Source organism: Acanthisitta chloris, unplaced genomic scaffold (assembly GCF_000695815.1).
Source record: "Acanthisitta chloris isolate BGI_N310 unplaced genomic scaffold, ASM69581v1 scaffold15579, whole genome shotgun sequence".
Taxonomy (NCBI): domain Eukaryota; kingdom Metazoa; phylum Chordata; class Aves; order Passeriformes; family Acanthisittidae; genus Acanthisitta; species Acanthisitta chloris.
Genome location: NW_008689912.1, coordinates 16527 through 37044, shown reverse-complemented (window position 1 = coordinate 37044; position 20518 = coordinate 16527). Strand labels below are relative to the sequence as shown.

At 40.1% G+C, this 20518-nt stretch overlaps 1 protein-coding gene across 2 annotated transcripts in view; it reads left to right on the top strand.

Moving 5' to 3' along the window:
• The first annotated feature begins 140 nt into the window (after window positions 1-140).
• Window positions 141-20518, top strand: part of SPOPL (speckle-type POZ protein-like) — a 32376-nt gene continuing 11998 nt past the window's right edge. Inside the window, exons 1-4 of one of the 2 annotated variants that reach the window (XM_009081616.1) lie at window positions 141-235; window positions 17156-17290; window positions 17471-17592; window positions 17860-18011. In XM_009081616.1, the coding sequence (XP_009079864.1) occupies window positions 17213-17290; window positions 17471-17592; window positions 17860-18011 (352 nt within the window). In that variant the 5' untranslated portion in view covers window positions 141-235; window positions 17156-17212. Of the gene's footprint in view, window positions 236-17154; window positions 17291-17470; window positions 17593-17859; window positions 18012-20518 lie in introns of those variants that run through there. The other variant, XM_009081618.1, reaches the window with a different exon arrangement.

The following is a 20518-nucleotide window of genomic DNA, read 5'->3' as shown; positions in this document are numbered from 1 at the left end:
AGGGGGTTTGGCTGCTTTCTTCGGGCTGCGGCAAACTTTGTGGGAGGCGGGTGAATAATGTGTAAAAAAGCTGTTGGTGCCTTGATTCCTCGGGGCTTGCGCGCACCATCTTAGCCGTGGTCAGGAAGTGGAGTTGACTAAGGCTGGTTTTTTCACCTGATGATGTCGCCTGCTGAAATTCCCGGGAGTCCGGGGAAATTTGCGTCACGCTGAGGCTGTTGGAGAGCAGAAGTAGGTGAGGGACAACGTAAAGCATGTTAAACAGCAAAACAAAGGAAACACGGGCGCTGGGGAAGAGTTCCCGATATTTTTTTTGGTCTTTCTGACTGCTGCGTACTAAAGTCAACAGTCTGCTTTAAAATGTGGCTTTGGTTGGTGGGTATATTCCTAGCTTGTTTTCTAAAATGGTGTTAAAGAGTGGTAAAAATAGGATTTGAACAAAAAGGATTGTTTCGAGCCTCCTGCCAGGAAGAACAGTCTGTGAGAGTCAAGCTGGGTCGTTCCTTACTCTTATCAGTTCTGCAGAATGCATTATTTTGATAGATATCCCATATGGTTGCAGGAATTTGTACCACAGTGGTTCTGAGCTGAGCCATTTGTATGACTGCCAAGGCATTTCGTTTTAACTGTTAAAGGAAGGGTTGCTTCTGTTTTTATTAAAACCTGATTATTTCTGGAAATAAACATCCCTTTTTAGAGGGACACCTAGCAGTCACTGTCACTTCTGAAAGTGTTTGACCTGGCTTCTCTCTCTGGGCCTTCTGGGATGTGTGGTTAGGACAAATGTAAATGTTTGTGAAGGATTTCCAGTGTGTGCCTACTGCATAGTGTTTTCCCCCCACTCTGTAAGTGGATCTTTGCTCAGGAAAGGGAAAATAATTTTTAAACAATATGCCTTTTGTATATAAAGCTGCAAACTTGTCAGGCTTTGGTACATCACCAGAAACTGCTTTTAAACTCTCTTCTGGAAACCTGAGATTTTAAATATCCAGAAATATCCTTGGTGTTACATTGCCTTGAAACAGCTTTCTGCCAAACTTTTAACTTTGGTACTCTGCAGTCTGCTTTTAAACTGTCAGTGAAAATAAAGAATTACATTCTGTACTCGCTTAGGCTGCGTGAGCTACTTGTTGCTATTAAAAACTTGTATATGCTATAGACAAATATAAAATGAATTTGAAAAGCCACCAAGATTTTTTTCTGGCCCTAATCACTGCTTGCAACTCAGTGTGTACTGCTTACAATTTTTGGATGTTCAGTTGAAATCGCATGTTATAAAACTATTATTCTCTCTTTTTTCTTTGCCATATGTTGTGTTTGTTGATTTTTATGCCTTTGAAAGCACCTACACTTAAATATATAGGAGAAATATTGAGAATAACAACAGGATTCATTCTGAGTTAGAGTGGAGAAGAAATAGCTGAGGATAGCAGTAGATAATGTAGTTAAGCCTTGCACATCTCATTGACTTTTTATTCATTCTCCCCAGGTTTTCTGCCTGCATTTGTTGGGTTTGCAGCCTTTCATACAGAGTCTCTTCACATCTCTACGTTAGCTGTTCACTTTTTTCTCTTTACATCTCATGGTGCCCTTGCAGAAATGATTGTAGGTAGAAATTTGTCCTCTTGCATTTGTTTCCAGGCTCTGGGATATGCTCAGGACTAGGCTTCTGTGTGTGTTGCATTACAAAACTACCCCATCTCACTTTCTTCTTTTTTTCTCATCTTTTGCTGTTGATGACAAGTGGATATTTTGGGTGGTTTTTTTTCTCACAGTTTTTGTGACAGGTTCATATGCTCCTTATGGGCATTTCTGTCTCTTGTAAAAAACAGTCTACAACATGCTGTGCTTTCTGCTCTCTGTGTATTTAGCAAAACATGGTTAAGACTGAAGAAGTCTAAATGAGATGGTTACACTCCCTAAAAGCAGGAACCTGATACTTGTAGTCATAAAATCCTGGGATCTTCAAACTTCTGTGGCCTGGATCAAATCATGAAGACTGTGCATTTGGTCATGTATGTCCTGGGCCCTGCATTTTTAGGATAAAATAGAAGTCTGTTGCCTCAGTGGTTGTCTAATGCCTGTGCCATCACATCAGAGATGTGCTCTCCAAGAGGCTCTTGTAGCTTGGCCCTTGGCACTGGAACAGGTCACCCAGAGAAGCTGTGACTGCACCATCCCTGGGAGTATTCAAGGCCATGTTGGATGAGGCTCTGAGCAACGTGGTCTAGTGGAAGATGTCCCATCCCATGGTGGGAGGGGGTGGGAACTACATGGTCTTTAAGGTCCTTTCCAACCCAGACCATTCCATGATTCCATGATTGCCTTTCCCCTCTGCAAAAAATGTGCATATTCACAAGAGTCTTCTTTCTTGCTTTGATTCCATGAGAAGCTTTCCCGTTTGTGTCTTTATTACACTTTGTTTCTGTTTCTTCTTGTCCCACCCACATCAAAAGGACAAGAGGACTTCTATTGGAACTTCACATGGAAGTAGGAAATCTCCTTCAGTTTCTGCTCAGTACTTAGAGCAGAATTATTGCAACTGTGTGAGGGATGGAGGTGTGTTAATAGTGGTAATTTTGATGTTCTTCACTGAAAGGATGGTCGCCCTAGTTCAGTGGGTTTCTTTCGTGTGTATATGGTACAAAGTGTGTATTTTTGCATGGCTTTTTGGGGTGGTGTTTTTTGGTAATGTTTTAGCTATTCAACTTGTGTGGTGGAATTTTGGCAGGAGTATATGTTCAGTATTGGAAAGAGCTTAACCTAAAAAACCTCAACTCTCTTGGTTCCATTTTAGCTGAGTTTAATAGCTTTCCAGTGTGGTTTTTGGTAACCAGGTTTAAAATTATTTTGTGTCAGCTATAAATGTTTTTTTATGTTCTGTGCAAGGCATCACTTTGCAAGCATGTATGTATCTGTCAACGTTGGTGTGATCAGTGTTTGCATATAGCATTTGGGAAATGTAGTGGAAAGTGAGATACTCTTTCAGCTGATTCAGAAACTCATTGGCATGGAATAATCCAGAGAGCTCACATGTCCAAATTCCCTGAATTAGAATACTTATCCTTGATACTGCCTTGCATCTCCCATAAGCCATTTATCATTTGACTTTTTATTTTTTTTTTGGTGGAAAATATTGCACTTGCCATTTTTCATTAGTTACTCGTCTCTTTCTCCCTGTGGAAATTGTCAAAAGTGGGTGATACAAACCAGATGTAATATATGAAATAGTGTACAAATAGTGGAAAAAGCTAGTTTGTTCATCAGATTGCTTCTTTAGAGATTAAAGATGGACTAAGTGGTTTAAAAGTGGGCTTCACATAAAGTTTAGTGCTAGATGAATGGGGAGAAGAATTGCTGTTGTGTTCTCACCTCTGTAAAAGACTCTGGTCTGTGTACTTATAACCTTTTTTTGAGCATTAGAAATGTCTATGTGCTTTCCCTTGACTGCATTGCTAAATACAAGGAATGAAGCTGGTGGGTTGTGTGAGCACTTGCAAGATGGTAATTTTCTTCTTGTGTGCCTGGAGGTGTTTTTGGGACCTTTTTTTTTTTTATTGAACAAACTTCAGATCTCAGCTCACCTAGCTGAGAAGCAATATTGGGAGCTGCAGTTTGCCTGTACTCACGCTGTGGGATTGCTTTGGCATACAGAGCTGCTGAGCCTGGAGCTAATGGTACTTCAGCAGTTGAGTAGTGAACAGCCTGTGTGAGTTCATCCACTTTTGTTCCCGTGACATTTGCTCTTTGCACTATATTGTGACTCGACTTCTTAAGTAGTTCAAAGGTGAATTATCATTTGATGTGTAATTCACTTGGCTACTTTATAGAAAGAAAAAGCAATCGTGTGCCAGGGAGAATGCAACAGAGTAGCTCTTGGCGTAGGCAGTGCTGCTGCTGGTGGAGTAAGTGTCTCCAGCAGTTGGGAAACTTCCAAGGTTCATGGGGTGGGAACCTCTTATTGTTGTGCTGTGGAAAGGATCACTGGGTGAAACTTGGGAGCCAAGCTTTCTCTCAGCCTCCTTCCTGGTTGTTCCTTTAATGTTTGTCCCCTCCCAAGAGCTCACTTACCAGTTGGTCAAGTCCTTTGCAAAATCAATTCCTGACTAAGGTTAGGAATGGAATTGAAGGGAATGAGGGGAGTGATGACTTGCAGTTGATTTCTTTCAAAGAACATGTTTGCTTGTGTATTAGATGTTTAGAAAATTAATTAGCCTTGGGTGTCTCTAAAAGGGTTTGGGGTAGTTGCATCAGCGGTTGCTTCCTGAACAACTGAAATTAGGTGTAGGTGCAGAACTCCTCTGGCCTGAGGAATAGCTGCTCTAACTTTCTCCTGTGGTGTCCTACTTTCCAGCTCCCTGTTTCATGTTAACTTTTTGTTTGGAAAACTTCTTTTCACAAAAGTTAATTTTCCTGGCTTTCTTTATTCCTATTCAGTTTCTAATTGATGATTCTGTTTCCTCCATCAGCATGGCCTGTAGCCTGTGAAGGACACAGTTCCAGTATGCAGTTGTGCTGGTTTGAAAGCAAACCAGTGAGAGACTCCAAGTCAGAAGTACAATTTAATAGATAAACAAACCAAAACAACAACAAATGCAACAGTACAAAAAGAAACCACTGACCAACTCAGAAAGCACCTTGACTCCCTGTCAGTCAGGGAGTTGGTAGTAGTCCGATTATTAAAGGGTGGCTGCAGTCCTCCTGGAGCGATGGGTCTGTTGGAGCAGTGATGCCACAGATCTGGTCCTCATCCAAAGGTCCAGTGGCAGCTCTTGTCCTCTGGGAATCCAGCAGGCAAAGGGAATCTGTGCTGCTCCAAACCCCAGCTTATATCCCTGTGGGGAATGCTTGGCTCCCCCCACCATGTAGGAATGCTTGGCTCCCCCCCTTGGGGTGAAGCATCTCACAATGGGAGGATGTAATTCTATGGGTCATGCATGGGTCCCTGACAGCCCATTAAACAGAGACAGCCCCTGAGGGAGCCATCAGGGACCAGGAGGAGACAACAATCACTGCCCCCACCTGCCCCAACAGCTTGTGGGGACGACAATAGAATACATACCATTGGCTACCCCCACACTGCAACCCAGGACTGCAGTTTAAGTAAAAGATCACTGGTTGAAGTGGAGATAAAATTTAAATACAAGTAATTTGTTGTTTTGAGTGCTTAGTATGTTAATCTAATCATTCAGATTAGTTAGCTAATAATTGCTTCAAATTCTGTAGAGGAGGCACTTGTTTACTCTCTGCAGCATTGAACACAATAGGGCTCTGAATTCCTTGATCTGTAGACATTACCTCAGCAACAAAATCAGTACTCTTTGGTGACAGTTTCTCTTAAAATTTTAAGCCAGATGGATTCCTTGTGAACTGAGTTTATTTTCAGAGCTATTTGTTTGTAATCGAAACTCTTGAAGATAAAACCAGGGCTGTTTTGTAGTGAATTTAAATAGCAAGTGCTTAACATAGTTTGCTTCAGCTTTGGGGATGGAACAATATATAGTGAAAATACTAAATTTTAGCTCCTTATGAGCATCAGATGTACCAGTGGGAGCACTGATATTTACATATCCAATTGAATAGCTGTTCTTGTAACTGGACAAAATACAATCATTTTAACTAATGTGTCTGTGCTGTGGGTGAGGTTAATTGCAGCAATTATTTGTGTACATCTGGATTTGTACCTATTTTTAGGTTTCTCCTTTCATATGTTCCCAAAGTTCTGCTTGGAGTCTGTATGAACTCTTTACAAGACTTAAGTCATACTACTTCAACTCTGGAAACGTTATGCTGGAAACCAAATTGTCCAAAATCTCTGTCTGCTTTGAGTAATTGCAGGTTAATGTAATCCATTGCTGTACTGACTGTCGAGGTGGGTGTGATCTCACTCTTGGGTCTGGTACTGTGCTTGGCATATGGTGATGTTGGAGGAGGAGAATGTATGAAATCTATTTCAATGTTTTTTTTGATCTCTGCAGAATATGTCAAGGCAGATTTTTTTTTTGGTTACTTATATGCATGTAGCAAATAAAAATGCCAGCAGAAGATTTGTGTTGCGATGGATGATACAGTTTATAAGAAACTGAAACTGAAGAAGTTTGCAGAAATACATTTTTGGGAAGTGTTGCAAAATACCCTGAGCAGGTGGTTCACCTAGGGGAAAAAATATAGTAAACACATCTGGTAGACTTGAATTATTACTATTACATCCCTTGAGAGGCTTCTGATTAGAGGAGTTCCTGTCTTGCTTATAGCAAAAGATGCCTTATCAGTAATGTTCTTCTAAAGTGTGATTGTTCTCTTAAAAAAAATAAGGTGGGGTGAGAGGAGAGGGAAGAAAAGTGTGATACAAGTAAAAGTGGAAGAGTAAAGCTTTCATGGGCAGTAGCTCAAAATTTATGTGTGGTAAACTTTATATTCAGGATTAGTTGCTATGATTAGTTATATTAGTAAGATTATCAAGCAAAATCAACCTTTATTCTGTAGTCAGTGGTTTTGAATATTGTTTTACAGGCCAGGCATCATTTTTAATGATTTAAATACCAGTTGTGTTTGGAAATGTGCCATCCCCTCCAACAACTGTGAGACTGCTCACAGAGTGGTGAGAGGAAAGATATATGGCAGTAGCATCATCAAGTGTTAGTCTGGGTAACTAATAAATTAGAGTGTCTGAGCCTTTGTAGAGGTTTTTAGAATCACTTGTAGAGACAGACTCGTCACTTGGTGTTAGCTGGTTTCTTGATTTCCTGATAATAAACTGCATTTTTTTCATTCTGTTTTGTGTTTCTGTTTTTGGAAAAGCACTTTCCTGTGGCAGCACTGCAGGCATTGCTCAGTGTTTAACGAGGTGGCCTCCTTGGGATGATTCACAGCAGGGTTGTCTCTTCTGTGGATGAAGGCAGAAGCATCTGCTTCTGGTCTGCTTTGTTTGACAGCACTGAAGATGAAACCAGATCTATTTACTTGCCATAGCCAGTGGAGGACTTTGCAAGCTCAACTGTGCTTCAGCAAAGCAGACAGGGATATTTGGCTTGTTGAAGTGTAGCTGTCAGTGGGCGATTGCCTGGGTGATGTAGCCTGTGCAGGCACAGGCTCTGGTGACAGATAGACAGCTGCTTGCAGGAGCAGCCCATGGCATGGTGGTTTATGGAGTGTGGTGCCAGAAAGAGCCTCTCAAAGGCAGCTTGTGAAAAGAGAGTTTGGTGTGATTGAACTTGCTGCTTTTTGTCAACCCTTGTTACGTCTGTCAGGCTGTAATCTGTTTATCCATGCTCGATTGGCCTGGAGGAGAGGAGACTGAGGAGAGACCTCATGGCTGTATACAACTTCTTCACAAGGGGCAGTGGAGGGGCAGCACTGATCTCTCTGTGACTGCCCAGGGAATGGCCTGAAGTTGTGTCAGGGGAGGTTTAGGTTAGATAATAGAAAAGGTTCTTTACTCAGAGGGTGTTTGGGCACTGGAACAGCTCCCCAGGGCAGTGGTCACAGCACCAAGCCTGACAGAGCTCAAGAAGCATTTGGACAATGCTCCCAGGCACATGGTGTGATTCTCAGAGATGTCTTGTGCAGGGCCAGGAGTTGGACTAGATGATCCTCGTGGATCCCTTCCAACTTTGAATGTTCTGTGATTAGCCAGGCCACCCTGACAGCCCCATGCCAGCTTCTTTGCCTTGCTGTAGTTTTTCAACTCTGGAAATTTTCTTCTGTCTTGAGCACTAAGACTCTGCTGTGAGTGGGAAAACTTAGAGGAAACTGCAAAGGTTTGAATTGCTTCTGTTGTGGAAAAAGGGATCTTAAACATGTTGTAGTGGGGTTGTTTTTAAACCCAAAAGTATAAGTAAAACAGTACCTGGATGTTTTTTAAACAGCAGAATGGGAGAAATCGTATACTTGTCTTTGAACTTCAGAAACTAGTTTCTACTGGCCTGAAGTTGTGAGCTGGGCTCAATCATCCTTCCAACTCAAGATGTTCTCTAAACTCTTAGGATTTCCTTTCTTTGCCTCTGTGGTTGTGAATCTGTTTAGCTGCAGTCCAGTACTGTGATGTCATGTTTTGCTTACCTTCATGGCTTTCAGAGATTCCTGCTTCATATTCACCAAAGCGCATGAGTGTGCAGCTCTACCTCTTGACCTACCTGTCTTTCTGAGGTCGTGTCTAATCAGCTGTTGTGAATGAAATTTAACACCCATTCCATTAAAATGAGTTCAGTTTCAAGACTATTTGGGTGAACTAGCATCAAATGCAGTTTGTTTCTCTGGCAGAATTCGGTTTCTAGCTTACAAGCATCAGTTGCTTTTTGCACAAAGTGTGGTACTTGGGCATGGAACAGGCCTGAGATGAGCTGTAACTCTCACAAAATTTTCATGCAGATGCAGCTGTGTGCACAAATGTGTCCACTCTTTGCCATGAGAGGTAACAGGGCAACAAATGAATGATCAAACCCCCTCCTGATAACATCTGTGAGTATGAGCTTTTGGCTGCTGAAAGCAGTAGTACCACTTCAGTGTGGCTTTGCAGGTGATACCAGTGTGCAGAGGTTAATGAGGAGAGTGTTCTGCTGCTCTGTACAACTTCTCTGCTGCAAATGAAAGCACCTGTCTCCAGAGACTGTAGTCCAGAGCTTTTTACAACTCTTAGGAATTTAGAAAGGAAGAAAAACCAAAACAAACCAAAATACCCCCAAATAGCTGTGAATCTGATAGAAAAGGAATTTTTTTTTGTTACAATTGAAGTCAGACTGCTGTTGGCTAATACATACTTCTGTTCCAAGTGCAAAGAAGAAAGTCAAGATTAACATTTTCAATTTGGTGAACTCTTGATTGTGTGTAACTGAATTATTTAGGGGAAAATGTCTTCATTTAATATGCCTTCACATGCCAATGATTTGTTGGAGTAAGAGTAATGGAGTGAAACTAAGGAGGGGAAAAGATCACTTTGGCTGTATACCAGGGAAAAAAACCTAACAGCAATAGATTATTTGAATAGAATAGTTTCCCAAGAGGAATCGTAGTGGAAAATACCCATCTTTTGGGTCCCATAAAACTAGACTGGGCAATGAAAATGAAAAATGCTGTAAGAAATAATCTCGTGTTTCTTCTCCAGGGAAATGCATAGATGACTGCTGCAGGGAATGGTCTGGGTTGTCTAATAAAGAGCACAATGGGTTTCCTATATTACAGAACAATAATGCAAAGCTAATGCTGAGGGAATTTTTATCAGTAAGTTTGGCTGATGTAAACTAGACATACCCAGTTCAAGCTCTGGTGAGCCCTAGGTTTTCTCTCAGCTGAGGTAAAATTCAACTTTATTTATCAAAGGCTTAGGATAGGAAAGAAAATTCAGAGAAAAGCCTGAAAACTACATGTACTCAGCTTTACAGTTTTACAACTGATAGTAGCACCTTGCTAATTTTGAGCTGTTGTCTGCAGTGTTATCAGTTATAGGTACAGCACCATCCTCTGGAAAAGTTGGCCATATCACATATGCTTGGAAAAGCCCTGGCTGGGGCTTTTCTGCTGGAACCACCAGGAGGATGTGCTTCCAAATTCTGGAGTCTTAGTTGCAGCTATTTTAAGATGTGTCTGACCCCAGCTGCCTGCCCTCTCTCTGCTGGAGTTTACTGTCCCCAGAGCAGGGGTGAGGGGGTGTATATGTAGTTTCTCAGCTGTCACAGTCCAGGCCAGGGTAGTATTTTTTCTCACTGGAGAAGTGTGGAAAGAGTCGTGAATTGGCTCGTGGTGTGGGTGCTGATGTGTGTGTCCTGGCTGGGTACAGCTTCCAGCAGAGCTGTGGGATAGCAGGGGTGAGACCTAAAGCATGAAGCACATAGGAGCAGCCAGAGCTTATGATTTAAGCTCTAAAGCTGGTTTGGGTTTGTGTAAACTTGGTTGCTATTGCATGGTTGCAGAGCAAACATATACTTAAATAAGCATTTTTAATATCATGTTCTAAAAAAGCCTCAAACCCTTTTAACTGTTGCAGGCTGCTTCACTAAGTATCACAGGGTTTTCTTGTGTGTAGCCCAACTGCTATTCCCTTCTGCTTGTCTCAAAAAGGAAACATTTTGTATGTTACAAGTACTACAGTTGATATAAAGTGTAGTGTATCCGTAACCTGGAGGTTTTCTAACTTATAGAATAGTTATATGTGATTGCAGTTGTCCAAGTGCTCCTAATTCAGTTCACTCAAATGATGCAATGATGGATAGGGATTAAATTCAATAAATACTTGTTGAAGAATGGCTAAGGGAACAAGGGCACAGCTCCCAGAGAGCATTGTGCGAGCAAGAGTCGAGCAAAGGCTTACGGGAGCTTTGAGCATATAACTAAGAAGTAGGCCTCAGGAGTTTAGCTTCTCAGCATTAGAAGTTATTTTTGCAGCATAATGTTGCAGCCAAAGGACAAGCAATCTGGGAAAGCTCAGCAATGTTGCAAACCCAAGGATGAACTATTCTGGGAAAACAAAGAAGGATTCTCCAGAAAACAAAGACTTCTTCACAGCTGCAGCTGCAAGCAGACATAGTATATAAATGTAACCTGTAGAGCTTAGGTAATGCTAAAATGAATAATAGGTATAGTTGTCCTGCAAGCTAAGAAAGTATACAAGTGTAACTTTTAGGGTTTAGGTAATGGTAAAGAGAACAATAAGCATAGTTGTTCATGCACTGTATAAAAGATGGATGATGGTTTACAATAAACGAGTCTTGCTGGACACCATCAGGTGCGCATTTCTCCCGTCGATTTCCCACAAATACTAGACAATATATTTAAATTTTCTTAGGTATATCCTGAGTCTGTTTTCAGAGAAGCTAGTGATGATACTGAGCAAATTGGAAAACTGCTTGAGCTTAATAGACCTCTCAAATGTCTGTTATTGTGTCGTGGATCATCCAGCAGGAAACTTAGTTTAATAGTTGTATAGAAAACAGACACTAATTCTTTTAGAAAGATCAATTGTGAAGAGATGCAAATCCTTCTAATTAAAAAACAATCCTATCTTTTACAAAGTTCTTTTTTTTTCCACTTGCTAGTAGAAATCTTAGGAATTTTTGTAAGCATAATTGGCTTATGAGACAAACTCTTGAACAGAAAAAAATAAGTTTCTTGAATTGGATATTTTTTAAGTCTCTGAGATTTGATAAGAAAAATAATGTCTCTGTGGATCTGAGCGGCATTCAAACCACAGGAATTTCATACCACTGGGTAAGCATGACCAGGTGATGGGTGACTGTTGCACAAATCCTTCTGTGGCCAAGGAGAAAGGGACATGAATTTCTTTGCTCTTAATAGTTTTCAAAATAGCCTTCATAAGTTGATGCTACCTAGAACTGCATGAGCCAAGTGGAACATTGCTTCCGAGTGCAGAACTGTCTTTGTCTTGGGCCTTAGAATGTCTTCCACTTCAGACATAACTATTTTGATCTAGTTTGTTTGTTTTCTGCATCTTTAGCTTCATAAATCTATTCTTGCTCACCCAAGAAGGGATAAGATGGTGAATCTTAAAGCAATTAAGTGTTTTTCCCAAGGATTTGCTTCTTCTAGTAATTATAAAAAACCTCCACCTGATTCCTTGAATAGCAAATACTGATAGATATTATTATATATAATACTTACCTATCATATAAGATATGTAATACTTTTTTCATTGGTGATCACTTAATGAGCAGAAGTGAAAGTAGTATCTCTGTAACTAGGGCGTGTTTATTTTAAATGTGTTTTTTTGGAAGCTGCTTATATTGGATGAAAGGCTTATTCACTTCAGATTTTTTTGAAACACATCTCAAAGTTCTGTCTGTACAATTAAACTATATTTGTTTTCTGAATTATGTATTTACTAGAAATAAAAAGTTGGAGGAATGGACTATTATTTGCTAGTTAACCTTCAGAAAGTGATCTTTGTTTCAGCAAGTGATAAAATAGCAATTTTCCAAAGTTGGGGGAAAGGTTAGCTTGTAACAGCTTTTCATTTCTTGAAATGTTTGGCCCTGCTCAGGAAAAGACTCACCATTCAAATGGAGTATGCAGTTCATGCATGTGAGATTTGCTGGTATGGCCCAGGAGGGAAGCAGTTTGATTCTGGAAGCTCAAGCCTTGGGAAGAAGGGATATTGGAGGGAAGAGGCTCAGCAGGCACTAGTCGTCTGGTTCACAACGAGCTTTCCTTCTCACTCTTGAGGGAGCAGGACAGGGTCAGTGATTTGCTTGGTGAGCTGATCTGTGGATTGGGTTCTGGCAGGGTGTGTTGGATACCCTGCAGAAGAGAGTTTGTTTAGCCATTCCTGACTGTAATTTGCTGACTGTAATCCCTCACTGAAATACAAAGATAAAACATTGCTATGGTCACTAAGTGCAGCACCTGCTCATATGCACCTGTTAGTGCTCTGAAAGTGCTGTTAGGACCTAGTGGTTATACTGAGCTGCTGCTTTTAGATGTGAGAACTGGCCCAAGATCCTGTTAACACTGAGGGAGTAATTCTTCACATATGAGGTGTTTATTGGGTTTATTATTGGGGGAGCAGAAAATTCTTCTTAGTGTGTTCATATGCACATGGTGCTTTCTTAATGAGCATTCATTTCTGTCATTTTTTTCAGGGGAAAAGTTGAGATTATTCCAACAAGCTGTAAGAGACTGGGAATGTGTTCTTGTCTAGCTGTAAGAGGTTGAGAAGTATCTTTGTGTAGAATAATGTTGATGAATATTCAGTTTTAGAGAAGGAAAACAATATGTTTGAATTTCATGTTATGTACGAAATATCTTTTAAGCTTCAGATCTCTTCTTTAGAGTTAGGAAAATGGAGAGCTGATTGTTTGAATTTCATGTTATGTACGAAATACCTTTTAAGCTTCAGATCTCTTCTTAAGAGTTAGGAAAATGGAGAGCTGATAGAGCTTTTGATGAAATTCATTGCAAATATGCTTTATGGAGGGTAACCCATGCTTTCTTTACACTGTATATGCAGGTGATTAATTAGTAATGCTCAACTTCAGATGGCTTGAAGTTCAAGTATTTGACTAGGAGAGCATTTCAGGTGATTCGTGAATAAAATGTGCTTTGAGAAATCCCTTTTTTTTGGTGTTATCTCTTTCTATTTGCCCTCTGTTCTGCAAGTAGTACTCAGTTCCATGAAGATCCTGTTTTAACAGATTGGTGTATTTGCAGAGTGATTAGCAGGTGTAGCCAATACCTTCCTTAAGGGACTGGTGGAATAAGTGGTAAGCCCATGATGTTTGAGGTCTGGAAGTACAAGTGAAGCAAAATATCTGTGAGCTTTTCTTTTTTATTTGAGTAAGACAATGAATGCAAACCCTTAGAGAGTAAAATCAGCACTGATTGCTGCGTCGTTTTCAGTGTGACTATATCACTTCATTAAAAAAACCCCAAACAAACAACAGAGGTACTTGACACCCTTTAAAAATACATCTCATTTTCCTTTTGAAAACCAGAAACTTCTTCTGCTTTCATCAATTAAAACTTGTGTTACTGTTCCCAGTGCATGTTTCCTCTGATGGCTAGAGACTTAAAACTTGTGTTACTGTTCCCAGTGCATTTTTCCTCTGATGGCTAGAGACATGCCTAGCAGAATGGCCCCACTGACTGGTTTGTTGAGCCATGTCCAGACAGGTATGACATTCCCTGAAAACTCTTGGAGCTATTGCCTGATAATGTCCTGGCACTTCTGGTGCTTTGTTCTTGATAGCCTGCAGAGAAATAAAAGCAGGTTCCAACATGAAAATTGTCGCTCTGAGTTGTTTTGTCCTGCAGATAGCAGACCTGTCTTCATGCACTTCATTCAGCTAATACCTCCCAGTCATTCTCTGATTGGATTTGTGGACTGTAGCTCTCTCTGTTCCCAGCCATTTGGTTTAATTGACTATGATGAGGGTTTGGTGCTTGAAAAACCTTTTCGTCAGTGCTGATGACAGTGGCTAATCAATGATTCATAAATGCTTTCTTCAAAGTAGTATTTAGTCCTCTCCCCACACAGAGTAGAGTAGAACAAAGGGTGTGTGTGTAGTTGCATCTCTGTTCTCACCTGCAGTCTGCCCCAGGTTGACTTTGCCCTGGTGACTGTCGGTGGCCACTCAAAGTGGGTGAGGCATGTGGTGGCCCAGTCAGTCTGGGGACTGAAAAAAATCCTTCCTTCCCCAAACACCTTTACCCTTCAGGATGGCATCTTTGCAGCTTGTGTGTTCTCTCTCACCTTGTAGTTTTGGTGAACATCCTCACAGATTAAGTAAAGTGAGGTGCAGAGCAGCAGTACTGCTAAAACTGTTTCCATGCTGTTTCATGTCTTTTGGTGCATCTTAGCAGAGCATCTCAGTTTATTCATTTTCCATTATTCAGTTTGCTGTTGGTTGGTTCCTTTTTTTAAAATTGTGAATCCAGTCATACTAAAAAATACAGACAACTGCTCCTCAATACAGGCTCCCTGTATAATATAAACTATTTAAAGTTTTTGCTTTCTCCCAGTTTTCAGTCTAAAAAGTTGTTTGGCTTAGTAAGTCCATGCAAAAAAGTGAGGTGTAAATCTGCTCCTCTAAGATACATTGGGAGGTCATGAAAATCCGTTGTCTGGTCTTAATGCTGTAATGGGAAACTTTACTGAAAGCTGAAGTTATTCAGAAGGACCTGAGAAGTGTTCTTAGATAAATCAGGCCTTCTCTCAGAACCTAAAATAAATAAAAGCCATGCAGCAGGTAGAAGCAGCCTCTAAAGTGCAAATGCTCTAGGTAGAACAGGTACAGAGAAAAGGCAGCAGATGGAGCTGAAAATAATTGCAAATAACTACTTTTGCTTAGGGTTACATTCTCAGTGAATCAAACTGATTTAGCTGTGAGACAGGAGGGGGCAGATAACTACTGGTAGCTGGTATAAGGTCAGTGAGCACTTCCTTAAAGAGATCGCACACAGCAGTTATTTTCGGGCTCTTTCAATTTAGAAACCCCTTCAGAGTAAATTTGGCTCAGATCTGCTGCTCCTTTATAGTTACGAGGAGCTGACTGGTCTAATGGACTGAAAGAATTGAGGAGCAGGTGAGAGATGAGAGAGTCTTGTGCATCTCATGCAAATGACAGGATAAGGAATGGGCTGTATTTCTGCTTGGTTTTAGCTTTGGAGAATTTAAGAGCTGCAAACAGGTTCAGGAAGGCTGAGGTAAGCAGCTCTAACCCTTTCAGGCTCTGGTTCTGTGAAAAATCAATCGTGTTTGGGGAACAGCTTCAGTTGTTATCATGGAGTAGGATGTGCTGCCAGAATTAATGGTAATATAGGTGCTAATATTTGCTTTATGAAAGAGGGATGATCATTGTATCCTTCCCAGGAATTTTACCCTGGGTGGTTCTGTACAGAGAATCATAGCTAACTGTAAACCTGTAAGGAAAATCTATATGAACACAGCTTCCACAATACACGTGTTTGCTGCTTTAAAAAATAAGGAGCAAACAAGTTCTGTTATCTCAAATTCATGGATGCTGTTTGTTACTGGTTTTCATTTATGGAAAGTGCTAATTAAGTACTGAATATTGCCATGAATAAATGCAAGTTTTATTTGGGGAAAAGTCTCTGTGAGAGACAGCTGAATTGTATTTGTGATTGCACTTCAAAGTTTCAGTGATCCATATCTTGCAGGAGACATATTCAATATTTTTTCACGCTGTCATAGCAGATCTGGTAGTAGAGATCCGTTAAGGGATGTGATTATATAGCATCTGATTCCTCAGCTGATAAAAAACTGGGAATTAGCTTTGTTTCAAGGTTTTATACTTGTGTGATTCAGAGGGAGCCCCATGTCAGCAGGCTTTAATGTGGAAGGGTTGCTTCATACCACAAAGAAGTGAGAAGCAGTACCAGAAAGACAGGTGGGAAAACATCCACTGATGATCATAATGATTCACAGAGAATTCTTCCCATAGGAATAATAAACTTGTTCACATCATGACTGAATTGCATGTGATCTTGCAGTGCCTTTTTACCAATGTTTGCGTAAAACCTTGTTGCTAAGTGTTGCCCATCCCTGAAGGAGTTCCCACATGGTGTGCAATCCCATTTTTGGAGTAAGACAACTAACACTGTTCTATCACCACTGAGAAGACCTATATGGTGAAGCAGTCAAATGCTGCAGGAAAATTGTTGCTTTAAGTGATAGCAGGATATGTTTAAAGAAACTTTCTGTACTAAGAGAAAATGTTTTGTGGCAGAAGTAATTGACTTTCATCTGGTATGATCAGGGTTCATTTCACTTTTTAGCAACTTAATGGAGCGGCATAAGTGAGAGGCTGTGCTTCTGGCAGGGACCTGTCTGCAGATGACAGCAAAGCCTCCCTGAAGGAGAGTCAGCCCAGTAACCTGGACCTACCCTCTGCTGGGCCCACCCTTGTTCATTAGCTGGGTACAAAGGCCAGTGCAAGTAGGCTAATTGCCTGTCTGTACCTAGATGGGACTGATCTGGGCATGTGACTCAATGTATGATGGGCAGGAGAAATTGTAGTGCTCTAGGTGGTAATTCATAACAAAATTGCTTTATTTGCTATTAGAAAGTTCTGCAGAGTGAATTAACTTAAGCTGTTTTTCAGCTTTGTGCTTCCATGGGGAACAAGCACGCGATTGTGGTGATTCTAGTTCTTCGTTTGAGTCTGTTGGTGTTAAAGATACAAGGCAGCCATGAAAGATGTGTGAAGAAAATACTACTTTAAAAGCAAGTTTAATTTCTTACCCTCCCTTTAGGGAGCTGTTTGAACCTATTCTACTCCCAGGTGACTGGGTATTCTTCCAGGGCTGAATTATGCCCATGTGGAAAACTAACACATTGGAGCTAATAACTGAGTGCTCACAAGGCCCTAGTTACTCTGCAAATCAAAGGAGAAGAACCTGAAGAGAGTTCTAACATGACTGGAGTGGTCAGGGTGGTAATTTGCAAAGGTGATGTTGAAATAGTGTCATTAGTGGTGGTGTATGATGCATAGGTGCTTACTTGTGTAAAGTATTGTGTGAGGGTTCAGCCTGCAGATTGTGAGCACCAGTGGTGGTTAGTTAGTGTGTCCTTTTTTGGGTTGGATTTTCAGATGCATCATTCAGTGAACACAGTAATATGGATTTTTTTTTTGTATTTCCCACGCTGAAAAAGGGCGGAAAAAATCTATGAATTACTTTTTTTTAGGAGAATTACTGAAGTTTGGATTGCTATCTTGATACTATAAACCTGCAATAAGTGGCAATGTCAAGGGTTCCCACCCCACCTCCTCCTGGGGAGATGTCCAGTGGACCTGTGGCTGAAAGCTGGTGTTACACACAGGTAATCTACATAAATTCCAATGGATTTATTTTCTAGTTGCAATTATTGTTAAAAAAACCCACCCCAAAGTAAAGTTATTGGCATATTGAAAAGTTACTGCTGATAGTATAACTACTTCACATAGTTAATGCTTGAGATGTAAGTTAAATTTTCTTAACATTTTCTACATTTTTTGTTCAGGTTAAAGTAGTAAAATTTTCCTACATGTGGACCATTAATAACTTCAGTTTTTGCCGAGAAGAAATGGGTGAAGTTTTAAAGAGTTCTACCTTTTCATCAGGGCCAAATGACAAAATGAAGTGGTAAGGTCTTTATTCTAACAAACTGCTTTGGTTTTATTTTGGGTTACTTTTACTCATGAAAATCGTAAAGTTAAATTGCAAATAAATATTAAAACTTGGACATTTGTTGAAGTTTTAGTATAGGTATGGATTGGTCCTAATTTCAAAGTTTCAGCAGTCACAAGGGAAACATTTATTTCTGTAGCATGTATTGTTGTGTCTTGTAAAAATATTCCTGAATTTATTCTGGATACCATGTGAAAATTACAATTTCTCCATTTCTTTCAGGTGCCTGAGAGTGAATCCAAAGGGATTAGATGATGAAAGCAAAGACTACCTGTCATTATACTTGCTTTTAGTCAGTTGTCCAAAAAGTGAAGTCAGAGCAAAATTCAAATTTTCCCTGCTGAATGCTAAAAGAGAAGAAACAAAAGCAATGGGTAAGGGAATATTAATGTATTGCATGTGGATTTGTAAGAACATCCCAAAGAACATCAGCAATGTAATTTTTTTTTGGGTTGAGAAAAGAATTTAATATTGAGATGAACTCTAAAATTATCTTTTTTAATATCCTTTTAGAAACTTAATTAAAAATTCCTGTTCCTCTTTCACACATTTCTGATCACTGAGCTATGTTAATTCTATGCTGAGCAGTATAAATTACAGCACATTGCTAACTGCTGTCACTCCAGGTTCTTGTCACTTAGTTTTTCTAGCAGATTATTCTTGCTTCCTGCTAGTAGAGGTGTATTTGCTTGTTTGTAGCTACAGTGGAAGTGAGTGTTTGATTTCCATAGTTAATTAGGATAAACATGCATGGCTGTGTTTTTTAGACACCTCTTTACAATGTTTTGGTTTATTTCATCTGATTTACACTGTAATCAGTTTTAAAACATGAGCCACGTACGCAAGGAATTGGAAGACTTTGAAATAACTGTTGATTTGATTTAATTGCCTGCTTGATTGGAAAAATGTATGGAAGGCTCTTAGATTCAAACCTACAAGCACAACCTTCATTGGAAGCACTTTATGGGAAATCTGGCATTTTCTTGAAAGTGATTTAATGCTGATCTGCACTGAGTTTGTGCTGTTGCCAGTCCTATATAGGAAGAATCTTTCTACTTTTCTTCCCTTCTACTCCAAGACTTAAGAGATCTTTCAGAATCTGTTTGCTACAAGTTCTGGATTTCTCAGGAAAAAAATCTGTAGTTCTGTAGTGCTTGTACCTGAAGTTTATGCTATTTCTCCTTATGTAGCTAGCTAGAATTATTTCTCCTATATTTCTCCACTTGTAGTCTTTGAAGTAAATCCACAGAACTAAGTGCAAATCTCAAAATCAAACTGCTGTACTTTTTGGGAGGAAAGTAAAATGTCTATGTTTCACCCTACTTATCCTCTATTACTGATGGAGATGCTTCAATCCCTGCAAGTCTTCTGGTTCTGGAGCTTATATGAGCAAAGCTGCACTTGCCTTTGGTGAATCTTTTGGCTTGAGACAATCTTCCAGTCCAGCAGTGGTTTCGTGTTTGGAATAAAATGTGAAACTGCAATGTTTTTTTGAGATTATTTGAGATAATCATGGAATCACAGAATTGTTGAGGTTGCACAGGACCTCTGGAGGTTGTCTGCCCCAAAACCCCTGCTGAAAGCAGGGTCAGCTGGAGCAGTTTGCTTGGGACCTGTCATGCTTTGAATATCTCCAATGGTGGAGATTCCACAGCTTTTCTGGGCAGCCTGTTTCAGTGTTTAACTAGATGCTGCTGGGCCTTTTTTGCCTTAGGGGGTTCATTGTGGGCTTTCATTCATTTGTTGTCCAGCAGGACCCCAATCTGCAGTCACCTATTTCTTCCTGATAGTAGCTCTGCAGCAGACACCAAGCCCAGCATTGCTGACATTGGCCTGCCCTCTAATCCTGATGCCTAAACTCTCAGCTGGTTCCTCATCCATTGCAATGCTAAAAATCACAAGGTGCCAAAAGCCCAAAATCCTATGAGTAGGTGTGTCTTCAGTTTCTGCCATAGTAGCTGTGCTGTATTTGGCATGACAGGAATTATAAATATCTTTTCACTTTGGGAAATTGCCAACAGAAGTCTTATTTCTTGGACTTTCCAGCCATTTGCCATCTGCTTTTGGAGATGCTCTGTGTTTATTTATACAGTATGATGATGCCCCACTTCAGATGTCCTTCATATATTGATAATTCATGCATAGGCTGCTGCTTCAAGTGATGAAACTGTGTCCAAAATAGATAGCAAAGTAACATTTCAACTTTATTAGGAGATAAATATATTTACACTTTTATACAAAGCCACACAACAGCAGCATACTTACATTCCTACTGGTCACTTAATTTCAGAGGGTTAATACTGGTTGTTGCTGGTAAGAGTAAGATCTAAGTCTGCAAAATAAAGAAGTGGGATGAATCTAGAGAAGAAATTTTTGAACCCTTTCAGAGTGTGATTTTTATGATTTTTGTTTTTCATTTAATGAGGTTAAAAGTTGGTAAAAATGTGAAAACACTAATCAGATACCAAAACAACTATACCCTTTTTAAAAAATGTATTTTTCTTCTCGTCCAGATTTTAAAATATGAATGTCCTGTGTTTGTTCTGTTGCCCTCAAAGCCCTCACTGCACTTCGGTGTGTTTCCCTCTGCTCCTGTGCTCTGCATGGGTGAGGGGTTTTTGTTGATCTGTGAGTGTGATAAGGTGATAGGGATAGAGACAGCTCCTGCTGTTCCTGAGTGGTTCTTCATTGCATTCTGAAAACACAATCAAAACCTCTCTACATTATATTTTGCTTGATACAATTCTAGTGAAAAACTGTTCTGAATAGCATTTTTCCTGCTATTGGCAGTGAGGACTATGTATGACACATGGATGTGGTACATGGTCAGGTGTGTTCTACTGATGTGACCCAGTTAATTAGTCTAGTGAAGTCTGATTTT